The sequence below is a fragment of the Odontomachus brunneus genome, unplaced genomic scaffold, assembly GCF_010583005.1.
Source record: "Odontomachus brunneus isolate Ranch 3 - 2012 unplaced genomic scaffold, Obru_v1 Obru_scaffold_060, whole genome shotgun sequence".
NCBI classification, from domain to species: domain Eukaryota; kingdom Metazoa; phylum Arthropoda; class Insecta; order Hymenoptera; family Formicidae; genus Odontomachus; species Odontomachus brunneus.
In genome coordinates this window covers 1,230,859-1,252,987 of record NW_022639510.1, presented here as the reverse complement: position 1 = coordinate 1,252,987, position 22,129 = coordinate 1,230,859, and the positions used below count along the sequence as shown (strand labels likewise).

The 22,129-nt window shown below is 39.4% G+C and overlaps 1 protein-coding gene and 1 long non-coding RNA gene across 18 annotated transcripts in view; one reads left to right on the top strand and one right to left on the bottom strand.

Moving 5' to 3' along the window:
• The window catches only part of LOC116846104 (MAP kinase-activating death domain protein), a 26,738-nt gene extending 5,388 nt beyond the window's left edge, over nucleotides 1-21,350 (bottom strand). For 4 of the 17 annotated variants that reach the window (XM_032819531.1, XM_032819541.1, XM_032819540.1 and 1 more), the window contains exons 1-29: nucleotides 21,177-21,349; nucleotides 17,174-17,410; nucleotides 16,509-16,677; nucleotides 16,267-16,432; nucleotides 15,959-16,139; nucleotides 15,698-15,855; nucleotides 15,310-15,610; nucleotides 14,678-15,007; nucleotides 14,540-14,572; nucleotides 14,058-14,170; nucleotides 13,264-13,982; nucleotides 12,748-12,986; nucleotides 11,839-12,030; nucleotides 10,349-10,717; nucleotides 9,982-10,050; nucleotides 9,698-9,898; nucleotides 9,361-9,556; nucleotides 9,183-9,275; nucleotides 8,975-9,108; nucleotides 8,702-8,860; nucleotides 8,353-8,544; nucleotides 8,108-8,195; nucleotides 6,849-6,991; nucleotides 6,335-6,475; nucleotides 5,404-5,548; nucleotides 5,176-5,305; nucleotides 4,618-4,834; nucleotides 4,278-4,550; nucleotides 3,709-3,888 (exon numbers count right to left, since the gene is read on the bottom strand). In XM_032819531.1, coding sequence (XP_032675422.1) covers nucleotides 3,709-3,888; nucleotides 4,278-4,550; nucleotides 4,618-4,834; nucleotides 5,176-5,305; nucleotides 5,404-5,548; nucleotides 6,335-6,475; nucleotides 6,849-6,991; nucleotides 8,108-8,195; nucleotides 8,353-8,544; nucleotides 8,702-8,860; nucleotides 8,975-9,108; nucleotides 9,183-9,275; nucleotides 9,361-9,556; nucleotides 9,698-9,898; nucleotides 9,982-10,050; nucleotides 10,349-10,717; nucleotides 11,839-12,030; nucleotides 12,748-12,986; nucleotides 13,264-13,982; nucleotides 14,058-14,170; nucleotides 14,540-14,572; nucleotides 14,678-15,007; nucleotides 15,310-15,610; nucleotides 15,698-15,855; nucleotides 15,959-16,139; nucleotides 16,267-16,432; nucleotides 16,509-16,677; nucleotides 17,174-17,269 — 5,427 coding nt within the window. In that variant the 5' untranslated portion in view covers nucleotides 17,270-17,410; nucleotides 21,177-21,349. Of the gene's footprint in view, nucleotides 1-1,696; nucleotides 1,706-3,708; nucleotides 3,889-4,277; nucleotides 4,551-4,617; nucleotides 4,835-5,175; nucleotides 5,306-5,403; nucleotides 5,549-6,334; nucleotides 6,476-6,848; nucleotides 6,992-8,107; nucleotides 8,196-8,352; nucleotides 8,545-8,701; nucleotides 8,861-8,974; nucleotides 9,109-9,182; nucleotides 9,276-9,360; nucleotides 9,557-9,697; nucleotides 9,899-9,981; nucleotides 10,051-10,348; nucleotides 10,718-11,838; nucleotides 12,031-12,747; nucleotides 12,987-13,263; nucleotides 13,983-14,057; nucleotides 14,171-14,539; nucleotides 14,573-14,677; nucleotides 15,008-15,309; nucleotides 15,611-15,697; nucleotides 15,856-15,958; nucleotides 16,140-16,266; nucleotides 16,433-16,508; nucleotides 16,678-17,173; nucleotides 17,411-19,058; nucleotides 19,657-19,709; nucleotides 20,060-20,854; nucleotides 20,995-21,176 lie in introns of those variants that run through there. The other 13 variants (XM_032819536.1, XM_032819538.1, XM_032819537.1 and 10 more) reach the window with 11 other exon arrangements.
• Nucleotides 14,887-15,458, top strand: LOC116846109. The gene is made up of 3 exons (XR_004378398.1): nucleotides 14,887-15,016; nucleotides 15,162-15,239; nucleotides 15,322-15,458. It is a non-coding gene; the product is annotated as an uncharacterized LOC116846109 (long non-coding RNA).
• Nucleotides 21,351-22,129: the final 779 nt, after the last annotated feature.

The window sequence follows — 22,129 nt, the reverse complement described above, 5'->3', positions numbered from 1 at the left end:
GGGGGGGGGGGGGGGGGGGGCAAGGGGCAGTGGCGATAACAAATGTCATTGTCTGGGTGGGCAAGAGAGGAAGGTATGTGTCGGTAAACAAGAAACATTATGTAGCAGTGCCATGCCATAGAAGTGTATAATATTGTGGCGAAGGTTAAATATACGTGAGGCTCGCGAGACATGGTTTTCACGACGATCTCGGAGAGTCCTCAAACGTAAATATATGTTTGGACATCACTCTATACAGCACGAGAAACCATTGCTCTACTACATAACTAGCAGTGTGTCTGGTAGATTCGGAGAGCGATGTGTATCACGACCATATGAAAATCGGGTAGCTCTGCTCAATTCTGTCGTTCCGTGTGCTCCTCGGAGATTCAATTAAAGAATGACGAATCATAGAAAGAGAGAGAGAGAGAGAGAGATAGAGAGATAGAGAATTACTTCTCATAAGTGTCAATTCGTATGTGAATAAGCGGAGATGCATCTCGTTTAAATACCCCAAAAAATACAGCGGGTTTCTTAGTGAACAGTTGATTTTTGTATGATTCACGAAATCGTCGGCAAAATTCTACATTAGATCCTCGTTGCATGACTGATTTGAACATTCGATTGTTCATAATGTTTGACAATGATCTTCACACTACGTTCATTAGTTTCATTTAATATCCGGCTAAGTGTCGACTAAGTATGACAGCTCCCGATTTTGGTCGACTACGATATAAATACATAAAGAATAATTAAGATACTACGGGTGAGATATCGCTAATGCATAGATTTACGGCCGCACTCCGAAATTCTGCGCAAAGTGGCTCTCGCAAGCCATGAACAAAACTCGTTTTCTGCAGCTTGCCTTCGCGAGCATAGATCAACTCTTACGCATTACGTTGCTTGCGATCTACGTTTTGCTTTTTTCTCATTCAAATCGAAATCAAAGGAGAAGCAAAGGATTCGTCATATATGGAGTACCGTGTATCTGGAAACTCTACAGAGACCAGGATATTTCGATACTTCTAATTCCTCGATTCTCGATGAAATCCATATAGCATCAATCGTTACGATCGTGTCGAACAAAGACAATAATGACATAAGATTCTATAGACTTTAAAAAAATTTTGTAATCTTCCGATTATACTATATCTTATATCGTGACTGAAAGACACGGTGTGTTACGGTGTGAAAGCTGTAATGATCGTGACGTAATGACTGTGTACGGACTTTCATGTATGAGTGATAGGCTATATAGATATATATATAGTTGCATTGTGTGCATCGAACATCGCTCTACAAGTTGCACTAAACACTACTTACAAATATCTCATCTAAACGATATATATATAGGTACGTTGTCGGACTTTCGATATGCGACAAACACTGTTCTGCATATTGTTCATTACTGAAGATACCTGAGAGGTTTTAGCTTTACGATATATCGTACGGAGACATATAATATATATATATATGTATATATTACAACTAACACCGATCGATCGTAGGAAAAACAGTAAAGATAGACAGAGCAGATCAGTGAATTCGAATGCAATTTAAGAATGTATAAGTAAATATATAGGTAATATAGTATATAATATAATAACGGCCAAAAGTAATGGTAAAAATAAATAAGCATCTCCGGAACACGGCCAACATTGAGTATATAGTCAATACTGAATTTATATAACAAACAGTGATTTATATTGATTGATACCTCGAAATCCTGTTTGCCCAGCCGGGGCAATGTCGATGGACAGGACAAGAACAGAAAACAGAAAAACAAAATTAAAACCTTTGGTAATAATAGTAATCCACTCAATTAGATATATATATAGAAAGAGAGAGATAGAGCTGTGTTACACGATGATATTACAGCTATTTATATAATATACCTATCGTCATAGCCAACCGTTAAAAACAGCAAGGTTTCATTGTTCAAGGACCATCTCAAAAGTTCCCCAAGCTGAGAAAAGTCTATCATCCGATATCCGAGATCGACGAGTCCGAATTCCGTGCGGTAATATCTCGCGGGCATTTCGTCATTCGCGCGAGATTCCGTCAATAATGAGAGATCCGCGAACGTTTATCGTCGCGGTGTTAGCAGGACAAAAACAGCGATTTGTGTATGGTTGCGCGGATTTTTTTTGCTGCGTTATCTCCTCATTTCTTTCTTCTTTTTTACTGTTTTTTTTTTCTCTTTTCTTTTTATCATCTCGAGCCACAACGAATAGACTTTCCTCGCGTATATAATCACGACAGATAAAAAAGTTGTTAGACTTATGGAAAAAATATAATGGCATCCAACATTCAAATACAAATGATAAGATATAGGAGTAGAGTGTTCAAAAGATAGTCTGTATATATATATCGCCCTATACCTTATTTCCTATATATATATATATATATATATAGATGTGTATATATATATATAAATATATATAATGATAAATGTAATATATAATTATATAATACAGATAAAAGAGTCTGCAACTGCACATCGAGCTTCCATGCAAGAAAACATTGATTATATAACGCTTGAACATAATATTGTCCAATAAAATAACCGAGAGGATATATATATATATAATCGGAGGCGTATATATAAAGTGCCCTGTCTCGTACGTTATGAGAACAACTATAATTAAAGGTCGATTCGAGCTCTCGATTTAAGAAATGCTTAACGACGAGTAGAACGACTATTTTTCCCGCTGGAGGTGTCATGTACGTGTGACGCGTTTATGCCGATGACGTTCGTTTCGATTCTTTGATTTTTTCCAGTTTCTCTCTTTTAGTGTCAGATTTGTGTCGTTATGAGTACATGTACAAATCCTTGCGAGCTGTCTCCTCGTGTATTTTACAGTAATTATTGTGTGAACCGCCTTTCTGATGATTTTGAATACTACTTGGATATTCATCGGTCAAACCAGCTCGACTTGTCCTATTGTGGACGCACAATAACGCGGTGAATCACGTATAGATACAAATCGATTAAGCAGATCATAGTGGCTAGCAGTGGGAGATAATATTGAGTGGTCCTTGCATCAATGCAATAATGAAAAAGACACTGAAAATATTTAATGATCGAGAGAGTATGAATGGCAAAAAGACGTATATAGTGATTGTGAGCGACAACTGAATTCCCTATCTCATTCGATTCAACGCTGCTACTTTTGCACTTTCAGCTCGCTTTTCCCCTTTTACACAATTTTATACCCTACTCAAGTATCTATTCAACGTCGAGCAATGTTAGATGAGTTTCGAGACTACTGTAATTCTACCTCGGACCGTCATCGCGATCGTTGAGCCGAGACGAAGGATATCTTTACAAACGGACCCATAGCTCTTGTGGTAAAATAACATATTTCCTAACATATGTTCAATCACTGAAATAAATATATTATTATAATGTCGCATCAATGTCGATAAAGTAAACGATAGCATTGCCCAAAAGAATATGATATTGTATAATCGAAACGTAGTATGATCGGAGATAACGAAAGGTGATAATCGTCAAATTAAAGTTCCTAATATATATATATGTATATAGTGTCAAATGCGATCCAACATGACACAAACAATTGAACGTAGAATGTAGAAATATATATATATATATATATAGAGAGAGAGAAAGAGATAGATAAATTTGCGCAATCCTGTGAGAGTCAAACTCTCAGTCTTCCTGCATCATTACAGCGTAAAGTGTGCTCTCGCGAGTGTGAGTCATACCTTGCTATTCGCGAAGAGTAGACCGACGCCTTCCATGCAAACTTGTAGAAGCCCGCCCTCGCCTGTTCGCATGTCCTGCACCGGGAATTCACCACCGAGTTCAATGCCCACATTCGCGCCTCGCCCGCGAGCCGCGGCTTTCTCCATAGCATCTTTTATGCAATAGTACAGATCTTTGCACTGCAAACAACAATCGTTACGTTATAACCATATTTTGCAACTAGCAGCAAATATCTACCACTCATAAAGATCCCAGATTTCGCCAAATTAATAATTTAGCATCAATGCGTATATATTGGCTCAGTATAAAAATTCGGTTCGATTGTTTCCAATTTGTTCTCATTAAATGCCAAATTGAAATTAAATTTGACTAAAAAATTGAAACAAACTTTTTGACTGATTCAAACTGATAATAATAAAACTGATATAATAAAAGTAATTATAATTTAAATAATTTAAAATATGCCTTCTGTTTAAGTCATTTCTACGATCATCGACAAGTTGATTCTTCTATCTCGTTGATTCCTTCTTTCATTTAAACTTTTTTCATTTTTTTTAGAAATATATACCTTCTTTGTATAATATTTATGTAACTCGGTGTCGCCGCCGCTTCTCCTCCATAAGCATAAGACTTTATTCTTCGGACTATATGTCATATTGACTACGCGCTCGTACCACCAGCGTTCGACTATCACGCCATTCACTGATCTCAGCACGAGACCGTCGTGGCGGACCTCGAGGAACCGTAGATCACCCTCGGCGTCGACCCCGGAATGCACGGTAAACGACTGTCGATGCATTTGTCGTGACGTCAGGGGCTTCAAATCGATGTCGTTTCCGTGCTGAAAAATCGAAGGAGAGTGTTGATCGCGTCATGCTTGACACTTCCTGGCTGTGGTAGTCACTTACGAGATTATTGATTTGATCGAGCAGTTGATTCAATTCATGACTGTAGATGAGGCCGATGTGACTTTTGCCTAGTAACCTTCGCACTTTCCGCTTCAGTTCGTTCTTGTCGACGTTCAGCATCACCAAGATAGCGGTAAGATTGTGCAGCAGAGTGCACAGAAGTCTGTCCTCGTCGTGCTCTAACCGTCGTCTCTCGCTTTCGCTCAAACTCTTATATCTGTCACATATATATATTTTTAATAACAATGTTGCATATTTTTGTCCAATGCGTTGCAATCTAAATTAACATATTGCGGATCATATAGTTATAATATTTTATCCGTGAAATTGAAATATATACAATTAACGAATATACCAGTTTTAATATAATATTCATTAAAATATTATCCCTCATGAGAAGATATCACATAGAATTTATGGTTTTCATCTTCCTAAAGACACAAATCCTGTTTTCAAGGCTTAAAGTATTAAAGACGTCGATTAACGTCTCCAGTCCTCAATATGTTAACGCAAGGAGGCTCTTATTTTAGATTGTTGAAATAGTCGGGAGCCTCTCACCTTTCCATCATTTCCCCAGGTCCTTGATCCATGCCCATCATGTCGCGCTCCTGCGAGACGGCGTCTAAGAAGGCATCCTCCCAGAATTGCATTTGGTCCCACAGAGGGGATCTCTCCTTCCCCAGCAGACCTGAAATCATGGTGATTGGAAATTATCAGTCTGTGTGTCATTTTATCAACAATTAAGACAATATCATTGGCGATTTTCGATTAAGAAAAGTGCGATACCTTCGAAGAGATACGTTCTCGCGGCTTCCGGACTCGGTTGCGTTGTGGTGGGTATTAAACTTCCACCGTGGTATCGGAATCCGGTGCTCAAAGACGACTTGCTGGACCAAACGCTGCCGGAGCGCTGTTTACCTTGCCGAGGAAACTAGAATCATAAAAACGCACAAGAGCGAAGTTAATAGCGTTCTCTCGAGAGATAATGAAAATATTAAGAAGATTCTATGAAGATTTCTCAATGAAGCAATATAATGATGTTTATAAAAGTACATCTTCTATCGACGTCCGTCGAGATTGTAGCGATATAAGGCAATTCAACGAACTAAAAATTCATTCGCACAGCTAATTGCGCACGATATAATGTCGTTTCTCTAAGGTCAAAGGGTAACTTCAGATTCAGATTCGCACGACGGAAGACGACACAAAGAACCTGTCTTTACCACAGACGACGCGCATCGCAAGTTTGATTTTTTCTCAATTGTACCATGATGCATATCGCTGTTACCCTTCGATAACGAATTCTCTAGGCGATTTTATCAGCGTCCATTTGGCGTGTGACCTGTCTGATGGATGAGAAAGCATCGGTGCCGTTCGAGCGTTCAGAATTATGGAAAGCGCCTCTCACATTAAGTCGATACTGCACATCAGAACTGCTGGCGTGTCGAAAGGACGAAGGACTATTCCTAAAGTGCACATATTTAGGCATTCGAGTGCTCGAGCTTGGAGACAATCATCAAGAGCTTGCTAGCACACACTCACGCGTACGTTTCGACAAGTTTCACGTCGTGATCGTTCAGTTATAATCTCGCACTAAGCTATCTCGGACTAAGCTATTCGCCGGTTAGCTCGATAGGAATGAACGATGCTACTGGAGTTTTGCTCTACGAGGTAATAACTATATAAGTATAATAAACTAATTCAGTAGATAATTTACATTGCCTTGCTCGACCTCGCTATCAGACACAGTGCTTCGGAAAGAAGCTTGGTGCGCTTGCCGAAAAGCAGGATTAGTGATAATGCTACCTCCGTCTGTGGATAAAGCTTCGCTGCTCCCCGTTCCACCACCCCGCCCACTCTAAAAAACACATGACACGTGTGCATTGCACGTTATAATAGAACGCGAACATTCAGTCGTAGAGTTTCTTTCATTACTAGCTTTACAAGGAACGTTAAAGAAGACGAAGAAGAAGAAGAAGGAGCTTATTAAGCCGTTATAGTGTTACACACTGAGAGCGAACTACTTCTCGTCTATCTCAGGACGGGGGGAGGCATGTATATTTTTACCGTGTTCTTTAATAATAGCGCCTGTGGAGTATTATATCGCGATACCCATGTACTGTGGACTACTGGCCAACTTGAAACTCATTTCGTATTTGAGGTACTTCCGAATAATTCGATACAAACGACGAATACAGCACTGTATAAGTACGAATATTCTGTTGTTCTACCTCGGAATCAAACGAAGTGAGCTTGCTCAGAAATTTCCCTTTCTTCGTGAACATGTCTAGAAACATGTCCGTTGTCGATTGGCTTGTATCTCCTGTTGCTGGTGCTTGTATGTGCGGCATATCCAAATGCACTTGCGGCAGATCTAATGTACGCAGAAACATTAATTAATACAAGCATTAATTACAAATGTTGCTAATATCTATTTAACATTAAACCTACCAAGTCCGATCAAATGACAATTTTAAAATTTTGTTTAAAAATTCATACAGTCTCTCTCTCTCTTTCTCTCTTTCAACATTATTATATCATCATATAACTTCACGACTTTTCTTATAATATATAATATGATCAATTTTTTAATATTTATCTTTATTCTTATTTCTTTTCTTTTAAGAAATATATGTATAAACGTAAATAGGTATACATAAGTTATCAGTAGATTTAGTATTAAATTATACAGGATGACTGAACCAAAAAGTTCTCTACCATTTTGTATATAACTACATAGACTTTTGATTATTAATTAAAAGAAAATTAATGCACAATTATACGCGAGAGTGCAATCTTTTTTAATTAATAACTAAAAATCTACATAGGCATTTGCAAAATAGTAGAGGACTTTCCAATGAAAAATTTTTCATATATAATTATATAAAATTATATAAAATTATATAAAATTATATATAATTATATATAATTATATATTATTATGCATCAAATTTATCCATTTATGTTCATACATTCTACTTATATATATAATTATATATAATTATATATAATTATGTATAATTATATATATAAATTCATATATAATTTTACATAATTACGCATAAATTTATATGTAATTATACATAATTGTGTATAATTATATATAATTTTATATGATTATATATAATTATACATAATTATGTATGGACAAATTTCATACAAAATTTTGCATGAAAAATTTTTCATCGGGTTTTTTGTTCAATTTGACTTAATGTAAAAGCACACAACAGCAAACGTCACCATCATAGTTCATCTACTCATATCATACGTGATCATTCACTAATCCTTTTTAATTAATATATAATTCAAAATTTTACATAAGTATTTGCAAAATTGTAGAGAATTTTGTGTTCTCAGTTTTTATGAGTTCTACTTGCGTACAACGGATGTGTTATGAGTTGTTAGACATTTTGTATATATTTATCTATCTTAAACTAAGTTGCTTGACTAAATTGATCAAAAAAACATAATAGATCTTTAAAATACACACCCAATTTTTGCGTAGTATCCGTGAAGTCTGGCTGATTTGGAGATTGTGGGGATTTTAAATTCTCTCTACTGCCGAATGGGCTAGATGCCTGCGAAAGAAACTCTTTCTTTAATTATAATCGCACGATGTTACGTATATAAAATGTGGAATAAATATATAGAAAAGAATAAAAAACTTTATAAATTATATCACGATGACGCGCAATTGCGAACAATATACGTCAAAAATGTTCAAAATGCTCGTACCTGCGACATCAATGAGCTATCGAAACCACCTTCGGATAGATCTTTGCTCCAGTAATGCGTATGAGCAATTTCCATCAGTTGGAAGACAGAAGCCATTCCGCCTAGCCCGAAATTATTATACGTATGCGCAAGACCATACGTAACTGCTTGAAGGCACTTTAACATTCCCTTGTACACGGGTTTCGGTATAGCCTATGAAAAGGAAAGCAAATGCAGGCACGCAAAACATAATTACATTAAACAAACAGCACTAATCAATAGATATAAGCACGTGGAAATGACAAGTGAACGCAAATGTATGTAATGTACCAAATAATTTATGTCAAATTATGATATACTCAGAGCTTACCACATCATCAATGTGGTCGTCCGGACTAATCTTTCTATTGAGACCTTTATTCAACTTCGTCACGACCAAATCTCGATAATTTTCATCCTCCATTAGCTTCTTCAGTCTGTTCAGTTTGAGCCAGCCGACGCCTTCTCCTGCCAACACTTGTGTCACCACCTAAAAGATTCATTAGAAGATGAATATAACATCAACATATAAGATCGTTATTTTATAATAGCAATGCTCAATGCCCCACAACACTTTGAAAGCATAATTTTAGTAAGTACTTACATCGTTCAAGAAAGCTTGATTGTCGCTGTTTGTACTGGAACGTTCGGCATTTTGTATTCTTTGCGCATCTTCTTGATTAACTTTATGCGAGGAATGTTTTATCAATGAGGAACGTTCCACCAACCCCGTTTTTCCTATAATATATTACAGTGGTATCACTTTTTTTCAGTTTCAATATATTAATCAGAGGTATCGGTCTCGTACATACCTTTAGGGAATGGCCCTAGAATCTGAGTTTTTTCCTTCGATTTCTGATTCTGCGGGAAGAAGCTGCTACTCCTATTGGAATTATTTTTACTACCTGAAAATTAGACATAATTTTATAATTCATAATTTTGGATATTTTATATGTTGCAATATTACATAACAGAAAAATTAGCACGCACCAAATAAATCGCTGAACATACTGCTCGTCTGCGCGGCGAAACCGTTTAAATCGCTACTGATATTGCTGAAAAAATCTCGTCCGACACCACCACGTGTGTCTGATGCGACCAACTGATTACTGATCGAATCCTTTCGCTGCGTCATATTAGGAGACGGTGGCGTGTGCACTGGTGATTGTTGCGTTTCGCCAAGACTCTAAACACAACGAATTCGGTTAGATATAAATTGGAAGCAAGACATTTTTACGTTATACTCCAAAGCATTTAAAAGTGTATATTATTTGTTTAATAAAATTCGCTAAAGATACTTTTTCTGTTAGAAATGCATTCATTCTACCTTGAGCAAGCCCTTTTTTGTAGCGACTTCTTTGGCACTTTTTGTTAAGTCTCCCAGTGTACTCTTACCGACGTATGTCAAATCGTCTAGTGTATTTTTACTGACGCCCGCTGCGGTTTTGCTTGCCTCTAGCGCAGTTTTCGACGCTTCTTGCACCGATTTGCTGGCCTCGCCCATGGCTTTCTTAGTTTGTTGTGTTAACTAAAATAAATGGAAACATAAAAATTAAATAAATATTTCGTTATAGTTATTATAAGTTGTTGCATAGAATAATAGACGCGTACCTGCTCCAACGGTGCGAATAGACTATCCTCGCCAGCCTCTGTTATCTTTTCTTTTGCCTGATGCTTGAGCTGAAAAAACAGTGAACTTGACGAACAAATATGTGCTATTAAATAATTGTATATAACTTCCTAATGCTAAAATGTCTAACAATTAATTATTTTATATTATTTTATATATTATATGTATATATTTTTTTATATCTCCTCTAAAGATTACAATCTGTCACTAATGTTTACATATAAAGCTAGCTCCAGAAATGGTTCATCTAAGTTTCGTAAATTTTCTTTCTTCTTAATTGAGGATTCTCAGATGAAAATACAATCCTGATAGAAACAGCTTTTAAAAGAGAATCTTCTTGCGCAATACCTTGTCCATTTGCGCAAGGAGCCCGTCTTGGCTGCTCTGTCTGGTGGTCTCGCGTACTAAATCTTTCGCCTGGCTAGCGATCTGCTCGAACAAAGATCCCTGAGAACCTTGTCTGAGCACACCGTTTCCGGTGCTTGAGTTGCTGCCCCCGCTGTTCTGCCGTTGCACCGTGCCGTCGTTCGGTTTCTGCGCAATTATTCCCGCTGACGCTTGACGCTGTAGCTGCGCTCCTTCAGGATGATGCTCAGTGGCAGCGGTGCTGATCTGTCGCGGTAGCAGAGGACCACCGGTGGTGCTGAAGCTGGAGCCTCTTGCCAGGACGTTCCCGACGCTCGGCTGGCGTTGTAGACCTGGTCCAGTAGGTGGTATCTAGAAAAATATACGCAATTATTTATAACTGCTTTCCTCATCTCCCTGAGGAAACGTGTCGAAGAACAAGAAGATGCTTGGATCTTATCTATTCCCGCATGACAAAACGTTTATTTCTATCAATAGTAATTTATATAATTTCTGGAAAAATGTCACATTATTAATAAATCCCCAGCACGTAATGTAATAAAAAAGTTAGGTGATACAGATTATATATCACGGACAAATTTGCAAGGCATGCGAGGATATAGTAGAAAAGATCCTCGAATGCTTTCTCTCTGAAATGTTATACATTAATCAACATAACACTGGCGTGATAGTTGTATTTCAAAGTTTAAAGTATAGAAAGAAAGAGTTACTCATGCTTCAACGGTAGACATCATGTTTAACGTGATTAGACAAGGTAGGTATTAAAAAAAGAAAAGGAACAAAACAAATTATTTCTACAAAGAGAATCGTACTTTTCTGTAATTCAACTCACAGTAATCAGAATAGCATATTATAATTTCATAAACATGTGTTCGTGTAAAATCGTGTAAATCGCATTTGCATGAAAGTAATATGTTATATTTCACGAGCATCAATGTGCAATTACGTATCTTGAAAAGTTAAAACAGAAAAAAGACAGGTGCATTATAGTAAATCTAACTTATTTATCTTTCATGCTGAGAAAAAGTGATGTGATATACGAACTGAAGATCAAACTGTGGAGATAATTGGAATTCACAATTAGATAGCCACATTAAGTACTGGGATGTGAACAGGGATCATCATGATCATGTTTTAAACAATGAGCGTGCAATAAATTCAAACAATGAGCTTTGATTATGACACGTGAACGGTATCGAAATAAATATAAAAATGATGCCAACAACGTTGACATAAAATGCAAATTAAGAGCGAGAAGCTAACATTCTCCTCAAACAATATTCTTAAGAGATACATAAGAGGAGGAGGAAGAAGAAGAAGAAGAAGAAGAAATGGCAAAGTCGTACATTCCACATACTTCCACAAGTTTCGATATCCCATCTATCATGCATTTGCTCGAATGACATCGAGGACAAAAGTGGTCGACAATTACGCGGGACAATAGAGTTAAAGGTAATGTGGAGATGACTCACAGGAGTGACATATCTACTGACACGCGAGGTCCTGTGAGGGGTCGCAGGACGTTCAACGTCGTTGAGCGAAGGAGTGCCTAAAGATCCCACGTTTATCCCAAACTGTCCTACCGAACTTTGTGCGCTCAGGATTGTGCGCGGTGTTATTGTCGACGCGGAGTCTGACTCAAAGCTACCACCCTCCTCTTTATCCTATGATCAAGTAATCCGTTAGCGTACACAAATGAATCGTTTACGTCGAGCTTCACGCATTGTTAACATTGTTATGAAAGTAAATATTGTTATGAATGTAGATATTTCATGGGCATTGCGCTTATGCATATGTCACCTTTATTGTGTGAATCTAGAAATATTAGATCTAGAAATTTCGACTCAGAAATATTAGAAATCTACTGATTATGTCTCTGCGTCTAGATGCGGATTTTTGTCTCTGATTGTGGAAGAAAATTGGAAGAGAGAACTAAATGTTATTTTAAATTTCCAAATGTCGGATGAATGGATACAAAAAATAAAAGAAAAATTTTCCCAATAATGCTCGAATAAAAATAGGGTGATATGTCGTGAAATGAAAGTTGATAAATTTTATTGTTTCGAGGAAGAACAGACAAGTTCTTGCTTCACAAGAGGAAAGAATAGACAAATTCTTGCTTCACAAAGGGAGCTGAATGAATGTGATCGATATATATGATCTTTCTAAGTAAATTTAATGACATTCCTAGGAGATATGATAAGTGGTTATCTTTCTAAGTTCAAAATTGCTCTACTGGGAAATCCATAGAATGTGGCTTATCGAGTTTCTCGTCATATATAAAGTACCCATCGTACGTGAAAGTATTATTTAGAAAGTGGTGCACAGGGAGAAAAAGACGAGAAAGAAAGTATATGGTGGAGAAAAATTTGAACACTTACGTTAGTGGACTGTGAACCCTCATGAATTTTCGGATTTAATTCGAGCTCGGAATCCCTGTTAAAGCTCGGGCTACTGAGATCGCTGTGACTAGAAGAAGTACTCGGTGGGCTCTCAGGCCGTGCCGGCGAGTCCTCCTCCACTCCCGGATATTGCAAGGAACTCGGAGGATTGTAAACGTTTTTCGGATCCACCGAGAGCGACATTTGTTGGGGTTGACTTATTTGCGGACAATTATAACCTGCGGAGAAAAATCGAATTCAATCATCTCTACAAAGATAATACGTTAGTGCAGTCCGCAACATTTAAATAAAAATATAATTATTGATCATATAGATCATACAGATCATATAAATTTTGCGACAGCAAGATGTTTTCACGATAGTTTAACTTCGGCTACATCAATAACATATTCCGTGCCCCAATTCGACATTTGTTTTATTATTCACTCTCAACATGCGTAAATTTCGTTCATTCGCGAGAATTCTACTTCCACATCGTCGTTCCAAAACACTTACCCGGCGACAGATCGGATGAGGCCATCTCGGAGACAAAGTCGCTCAAAGAAGAGTAAGAAGAGCTCGTGCTCTCGGCGCCCTCGGAATCAGAACCGCTCTCGTCCGTAGGCTGACTTTCGAGCTCTTTCATCGCTTTCAGAGCGTTCGCCAGCGAGCTACCGGAGTCCCAGACAGGAAAGTAGATCGGCTCGAGATTGCTCGCGTACCAGCGCGGCTTGTCGCCAATCTGCGTCGGATCAAATACCCCCGTCTGCACCCGGAGGAAGGCCACGTTGCTCGGTGTGAGCGACCACTCCGCCAGGAACTCGACCGCCTGCGTGCGCGCGAATTTATTCAGGAAACTGCTCGCCCGGGGTCGCGAGCGAAGAAACGAATTGATCTGGAAGGCCACCACCGGCCTGGGGTACAGCCTCAGGGTCCTCGTGTGCTCAGTGAAGTTGGCCAGCAGATTTTGCGAGTTAAAGAAGCGCACCATAGCTACCCGCGTGGCGATATCCACCGAATCCACGTCGTTCCCGTAGATGAAAGGATTGAAGGGCGCCGTTGAATTTTGCCCGATCGCGGTCTTCGGCGGATACGGCCCGCTTCCGGGCCCGATTGACTGCGACGTCGACGGCCGACGAATTGGACTCGACGTACTCATGCCCGGCGAATTCAACGGGCTGTGTTGAATATGTGCGCACTGATCGATGCTCGGTCTATGCTTGGTAGGAGCTACACTATAGAGTAGAAGATTTCTTTACACACGATCGTGCGGATTGATAAAGATGTGGGAGAAGTGTTGAAAGACGTACGTTAAGTTCGTATGATGAGATACCGCGCTTTCTCTTCTACTCGGCGGCTGAAAAGAGAGACGCGGCGTGATGTCTTGCGAAGGTAGAGGAGGGCCCGACATACTCGCCATAGCCTAGAAATTCGTCAAGTAATTAACAAAGCTGAATTCGTAATGATCATTCGTTGCAACGCGTTAAAAAATTCACTACTTCCACTAGATCATCGATCTACGAGTAAAGCAATCAAATAAATATCACGTATGATGTTGAACTGTGTGAATATCTACTTGAATGTTGGCTACCCTCCAGGTTTCAACAAAAAGGAGAACTATGAATCTTTCTTCCTGTTCGCCGTGATTCTACTTTTAGTGTTTCAACGTGAATGCGTGTCGGTACGATGGGTTTACGATCGATTCGATTTTACGTACGACAGATGATGCATGCCACTAACTACGAAACAAAGATTAAATATCACAAGCGGACTGAATTAGTAAAATATTTACACTAGAGCCAACTTGATCCATCAGTTGCATTGCCTGCAGTGAGGATAACGAGTCATTAAATACGTTTCATTTGTCATCATTTACGATAGTTACGAGAGTTTACGAGTTACATCAATAGAAAAGCTGATGACGTATTACCTGTTTCAGATGATTCTTTAGAATGGTACCCTCCGGTTCCGGCAACGGCGGCAAACTGTCGTTTACACCACTGGGCGCCGTGATTTTATTGCTATCTAGGTCCACCAGCCAAATGTCGTCAGGCATTTTAAAATTCTTTTTATACAACAGAAAAGAAGCGGGTATTCCGATCACGAAGGGCGTCGGCGCGAGCAGCAACTGCTCCGCACAGCTCATGCACGTTGGTAGCAATGGTATCGCCGGGAACATATACTCCAAAGGATAAATCATCGTAACGAACGCCATAACCGACATAGACAGAGCATTGTAATCTCGGGATTGAAGAACAATCTGAAAAAGGTATATTAATTTAGCACTTGAAGTTTTCGTGATATAAAGAAATGTTTGAGAAGAAATTCACGAAATTAATATCGCGTCTTTCGTGATTACTTCAGTTCACTTTTTCAAAAAATTTTTCTCTCTGAAAAAGTAAAAATTCATTAAGGTGCAGCACCAATCAACAAGAAACTAAATCCAGCAAGGACATATTCATTTTTAAAATCGAATTTAGAAGTCCAAGAAGGTAAAAATTCAATGAGTATTTTTTCATTATGAACGAACTCTCAGATGTTAAAAATTAATTAAAAAATTACCTTGTTCTCCAGCAAGATTAGCGTGAGAACTTTTAGACATATATCAACGCCGAGAAGCTCCAATGGAAGATGCAAAGGGAAATCAACCAGAGAAAATCTAGTGTGGTCCGGCAGAGCGAAGCATAATGGTGGTTGCATACTTGACGAAATTATCTCGACCTCGACGCGCGTCTTTGCCGGGACCGGCACAGGACTGCTGAGCAGACGCAGTATCCACGTCTCTATCTCGCGTACGTCGTGAAGTACGATAGACGGCGTGCCTTCCAAAGCCTGGCCCGTCAGTACACTCCACACCGTGTCCCTGCAACGAAATTCGTTCGTCTAATTACTAAAACAATTACTTTCTCAAGTTGTCGATATCAAGAGATTTAACCAAATGTGGACGTACCTGTTGGTTTGCCGAGAAGCTCCTACCTTCTGTGGTGAGAAGCTTTCGTTGCACGCGTCAATAATCTTTTTCAAAACGAAAAGGCATTCCCGGAACATCGAGAAAAACGGATGATGCGAAATAATGCACAACGAAGTCAAGGAGTGATTGCGAACTCTCTGCAAAAATATTATATTATTTATAATAAGAGATCGTGACAAGATAAGAACTATGTGGAGCGTTGACGTTTAGTTATTAATCGATAAAGTTAATAATACCAACCTGACGTCTTCGAGACGCTCGCGGCGACGGAGAATGACTGCCGCCGCTCTCGCTGTCTCCGCTCGGCGCGATGATATCCAATCTCGGGGCGTGAGGGACCTGCGGGGTGTCTGAGTCTCTTCTGCTGCTGGAGCAATCTCTGTCAGAGTCACTAGGACCCACTGCACTGCTCCTATAGTCGCTATAACAAACAGCTAGAGATACAATCATACAAACGGAACACGCGAATCGTCAGAGTCACTTAAAACGCACGACCCAGCGATTTCCAAAAAGATTTCAATCTTGCAAATAACTATAAGCCATTTCACCTAGAAAATGCAGAATCCGTGCTTCTCTCCATGCTCTTCCTCCAACTCTCTCTTCGGAACGTGGTGTTGTACTTCTCTCTCTTGAGCGAGATGCCCGCGCCAGCTGCGAGACCCGCTCTTTCCATAGGTCGGTAGAAATTCACGCAGATCCCATAACGAGTTTTCCCTACGATCAGACCATAACTGTCGCGCTGCATCGAATTTGGCAATTGCACGAACATAATCTAAGAATAGATAAGCACCTGAATCTTTGTCGGTGAGAGTGAAAGTAAAGGATGTTGCCTCTCGTAAGGCCGTGCGTTTTGGTCCCACGCTGCTGCAACCTTCCGGTTGGCAGAAGTACACCATATCCAGAGGCAGGGGAAAGTCCTTGTGGTCCTCCACTGGATATCTGCGTAACAACTCTGGGACCTAACAAATAAATTTAAATAACATATTGCAATTATTATAAAGAATATAATTATTATAAGTAATCAAGTATATAATACAAGACTCTACTAGATTCTTCTTTCGAACTTTCTTTTATCGATAGAAGAGCCTTTAAATATGACTTATAATCCTTCTGATTGGAGTTTATAATTATTATAATTATTTTATTGATAAAAGAAAATTTATAGAATAAGGACTTTACTCTTATCAGTATTTACTTGAGCTGTGTGGTACATAAATAATATTCTCTTTTAATATATTATCTTTGAGAGATATTCAACTTTTATTATAAATTAAAATCTCCATAAACTTTTAAATGTATTTTAACTTCATAGATTCTTTCTCTCTTTTAAATGTTCCATGTTTTAAAATACTTATTGTTATCTCTGATATATAACTCCAGCATTCCATACATATATTATTTTTGAACATATATAATTTGTAAGCATTAATTTTGACTAAGCCCAAAATATTCTACCTGGACGGGCTGACGAGAGGCAGAGGGCACTCTGGCCCCTACAATGGCGAGGTAATCCACCAGTCGGGGGCACAGAAATTTCTTCTGTATATCCATGATAGTGATTTGTATCTATATACGAGCTGTGTCACCGTTGTATACGGTATATACAGGACAGCCGAGCTGCTGAATCTTCCTCAGGATCGTTTCCAAGTTGAATCATGATTGCACCATTCTCCCGCTTATTATTTATTCCACCTGCGAATTCAATCGCGAAAGTTGCAGTTGATTAACGCTGAATAGCTCTAATTAATTAAATTACCGCGCAACCGTCCTCGAGGGTGCAGAATTGATTCGTTCAATGGCATTACCGATAACAAGGCGCCAATCAGCTTTCATATCATTTCGCGGAAAATTCAGCAAGTTAGCGTTAAATGTAATTTCCTATAAGCCGGGAGAGTAAAAATCGCGCGCAAAGAGCGAGAGGCGGGAGACAACGAAGGGATCGTAGGGCAGTCGAGGGACGAGAATTCGAGAGATCGATGAATCCGAAAGCCCGAGAGAATGTGTGTCACCGTGTCGAGAGCGGGTGTGCATGCGCGCGGTGGAGACGCGACGACGGGAGGGAGGCTCGTGCGCGTGTTTAATTCCGCCGTATCGAACTTCTCTCATATTTCGCGCCGTGGCGCAACGCGAGGTATAACGAACGTCGTGCACGAAGCTACGTATTTCCGCGTGTGATTACATCGATGGCATATGGCGATTACGGCATATGGCGATTACGGAAACATATACGTGGACGTCTCGAGCCCGCTTTGGTAATTACGTATCGTGCTGGACAACACGAATTTCTAAAAAAAGGATCCTGGACATCATTTTCTTTCTAATGTCGTTCAGAAAATTTGCTAGAGACACTTAAATCTCGTTACTTTAGACTTGACTCTTGGCCTTCTAGGCTAAAACGCAACAAAACAGTTGTCGAGTAAACGATTTGTATGTAACAAGTATCCAGTAAGCAAATTGAGCGCAGACTGCGCGTAGATTGGCAGCAAACCCACAGCAAAACCATAGCCATCTGTCTACATTAGGCTACGGTTTTGGCGACAGATCTTGCTGTCGGACAATTGGTGCCAAATTTACAGCAAAAACCGCGCAAAGCTTACAGCACAGCAAGGTCTGCGCGGTTTTTGCTGCCAATCTGCCGTCAAATCGCTACAAGCTCTGCGCGGCTTTTACTGCAAATCTGCAGCAATTATCCGACAACAAGCTCTGCCGCATAACTGGCGGAAATTTGGCAGCAAGATTTGATATAATAGATCCTGCGTCAAATTTGTTATCTATTTGCCATCAAAAGTTGATAGCAAACTCTGCTCGAAATCTGTTCACGCAGGTTTGGCTATCTGGGTACAGAAATTTCCAAAAGACGTTTAAAGATATCTAAAAAACGTCCCAGTTTTTCAAGTTTTATTTGAGCATTTTTAATTTTTTAGAAGCTTCTGCTACCTGGAAACAGTCAGATCTTGCTTCTCCAAGATACCAAAGAGAAGAGAAAATTAAGAAATTAAAAATGATTAAATCTTTTAAAGAATCTCGAATTATATCATTCATATAAATCTTATGAAATTGTTTGCTTTGTATAAAATCAATTAATAGGATCTGTTAATTCCCCCAACAACAACAGACAGTTGCCAAGTAAACAATCTGTATGCAACAACTCAGAAATTTTTAAAAGACGTTTAAAAATGTTCTATTTTTTCTTATTTAGTTTTTTAGTTTTTTTAAGACATCTTTAAGAGCTTCTGCTACCTAAAAACAGACCGATTTTGCCTCTTAGATACTAGAGTTGAGAAATTGCGATTTAAATTATTCAAAGAATTTCAAATTGTGCCTTTCATATAAATCTTACCAACGTAAGAAATTTCCTGTTCCATGCAAAATCAATTAGCAAATTATCTTAATTGTCTCAGTCTTCTAATCCGAGAATTACTCGCTCTCATACTGACATATACAACTGACTACATCTAAAATTTCCAACACCCGCAATCGATTGTTCCTCAATTAGACGAAGCAGCTGGCCGAGCCTGAAAAATGAATGGAATCTTCGAGATGTGCGAAGATGTCAGCAATAAAAATGAAAATTACTTTTTTTGCAGGTTTAGCGACAGTATCTTCAGCCTCTCCTGTAGAGATGAAATAGCGTGATATTTCTATTTTTCCAAACGTGTTAATCCTCCTTTGTTCTTCCTATTCTTAATTAACTATTCCTTGTGTCCTATATAAATCTTATTCCCGATTTCATTCACAATCAGCAATAATTTATAGGTTAAAATTCAATCGTTTATCACGGCAGCTTCCAAAGATCTGTTTTCTATTGCTGAATTAATGTACACTTTCGGAGCTTAAAGAGAGACAGATATACAGATCAAAATTGGTGGAAGATGAGAGAGAACTAGTGCAGCCAGTTCAGCAATAGAAAACAGATCTCAACAGACAAAAAGAGAAATTATTTATAGAGGTTAGTCGTTCTAAGCTTGCGTCCAGCTGTGCGTTATTATACCTCCATCTGCGGATAATCTGTCTTCGACGAGGAACTCATCACAGCCAGCCAGCATTGATCTGATCGAGATAATACCTTGGAAGTGACATCGATTAGGATATCGAACCCGAGCAACGTCAATCGCAGCTTTTGGGGACCGCCATTCGCGCCAAAAACGCACGTTATATTTACGAACGGGACAATTGCGCGACAATCTCGCGTATCGATCGTAGTACCACACGCAACTAACGTCATCCCACTGATAGCCATCTGAAAGGCCTCGATTATCGAAACTCGCGCGAAAGATTCAATCAATTGAAATCGAAGAAATTCGCATCCAATTTCAAGTCACAGTGACTAAAATGGATACGGCTTCCTCGGCGTAGATCTGCACTCATTTTGACCGGATCCTGTCCTACCAAAAGGTAATCTTCAATATCGAGCATCGTTTTGGAGTCGTGACTGAAATGCGATCAGTCCAATTAATCCGTACACAGTAAACACCAATTAACAGTAACATCACATCAATGTTGTAATTTTCCACTTAACATTCTAGACAGCACAGATCTCTAAGGAATGTTCCAACAACGTCCAGAGGACATCCTCAGGATGCTTCCTGGACACAACGTCCCTTAAAAGTTTATGCTATCTGGGATGTAATTATTATCCCAACACAAAAATATTATACTAACATTAAACTTGAGAAGCTTTTAATTACGTTGCTAAAGATGGTAGCGATGTTACCGTGAAAATTAAAGTGGTGTATACTTTCCAAGATTTTTAATAAGCTTTAAACCTGGACATTAATATAAGGTTTTCTTGGTTAATTCAAGATTGTCTCGTGGTTAAATTAATACCATTTCAATACCTATTAAAATATAATTCACCATCTTAAGCTAACCTCCTAGCAATATTACCGTGCTGCTCGAGAAAATCGCTACAACATTATGTTCCCATACCAAAATTTAATTTACTGAGATATCATAGCAACAATTTAGCAATAATAACATTGACTCGGTGCTATGTGGGCACATAACGCGTTACATTTATATTATTGAATGGGAAATGGTGGCATTAATGTTAAGTTACTGATAGTTGGTGTGCTCACTAGATAGAGAGAAACACGCGTTAACTTTGCAAAGAGGACGATACGACCCTAAGCTCACCTCGCATCGATCCCAAGGCATGGACGAGCCCTACTGATAGGTAAGTTCACCTTCCTCACTGCCATCCGATGAACATCGCCCGCCACGACTCGGCCTAAAATCGCGACTCGATTTGCAGATGTTCGCAGCGAATAGCCGGAAACAACAACTCTCGCGAGGTTCCCGCAGCTATCTCTTCCAGAACGGCTCCAAGTAAAGAGCCGCTCCAGGATTTTAAATATCCACGCAGTCCTGACACATAAATGATCCCTAGTATCCGAGTCGCGACGTCACGACGGCCACAGGAAGCCGAAAAAGTTTGCTCCTTCTGGCGCGGACTTACGTTTTGCAATGCATGACGCGGAGGGAAACCGCACGTCCTCGCCCGACCGCCGCCATCCGTCCGACCACGAACGCCAGCGGTTATTCCGTATCAGCCAAGTGGCGATATCACACTGGCCGCCGACACTCCCCCGGAGCTCCGCGCTGCCTCGTCGACGCGGGCCGATGCTGCGCGATACCGTCGCGTTGGATCGTTCGCCAGAAACGGTACCAGGCAGGCGCGCCTGGAGGCGCGCCGCCTCCAGTACCGGCGCTAGCACATCCTGATTCCACTTCCGAAAGAAAATTTCCGTCCCCTTTCCTGGGCCACACTATCGTCGCCTTGGTATCCTTCCGTTCATCCCGTCGTAGTCGCGCCGCTGACTAACGAACGGAGAAAAAAGCTCCAAATCTCGGAGCCGAGGCCTTCGGCTCTATGAACCGTCTTCGACTTTTGCATTCATGCCTCTTCTTTCTGTTTTGCTCTTTTTGACACAGAGAGTAGACCATATATTGATCTCTTCTCCTCGCACACGCTAAACAGCTTGTCATTCAAATTGTAAAATATAAGCGATGTATAGTCTTTTCCGTGTACAATTTAAGTATGTAGTCGTTAATAGTATTTAACGTGTGGTCTTCTTTTTTTCCGTTATTTTTTCTTTTTGGAAAACTCCGGCTTCAAGCCGGCACCTTTCGTCCCAGGCCGTTTTTAATATTTTTTTTTCTTTATTTAAGAGGTAGACCGTGTATTGATCTCTCTCTTTCTCTCTCGCAAGTAGGATATAGAGCTTATAATACGGATTATAGAATATGAACTATATGGATTCTCTTTTCGTATCATTCTTTGTGTTCATGCAAAATATGCACATGTAAAAAAACTTTAGTAGTAACATGATATTTATTGGTAACATGTTAAGGACTTTAAAAGCCTCGCGATTTCTCTCTCTCTCTCTCTTTCTCTCTCTCTCTTCGTTA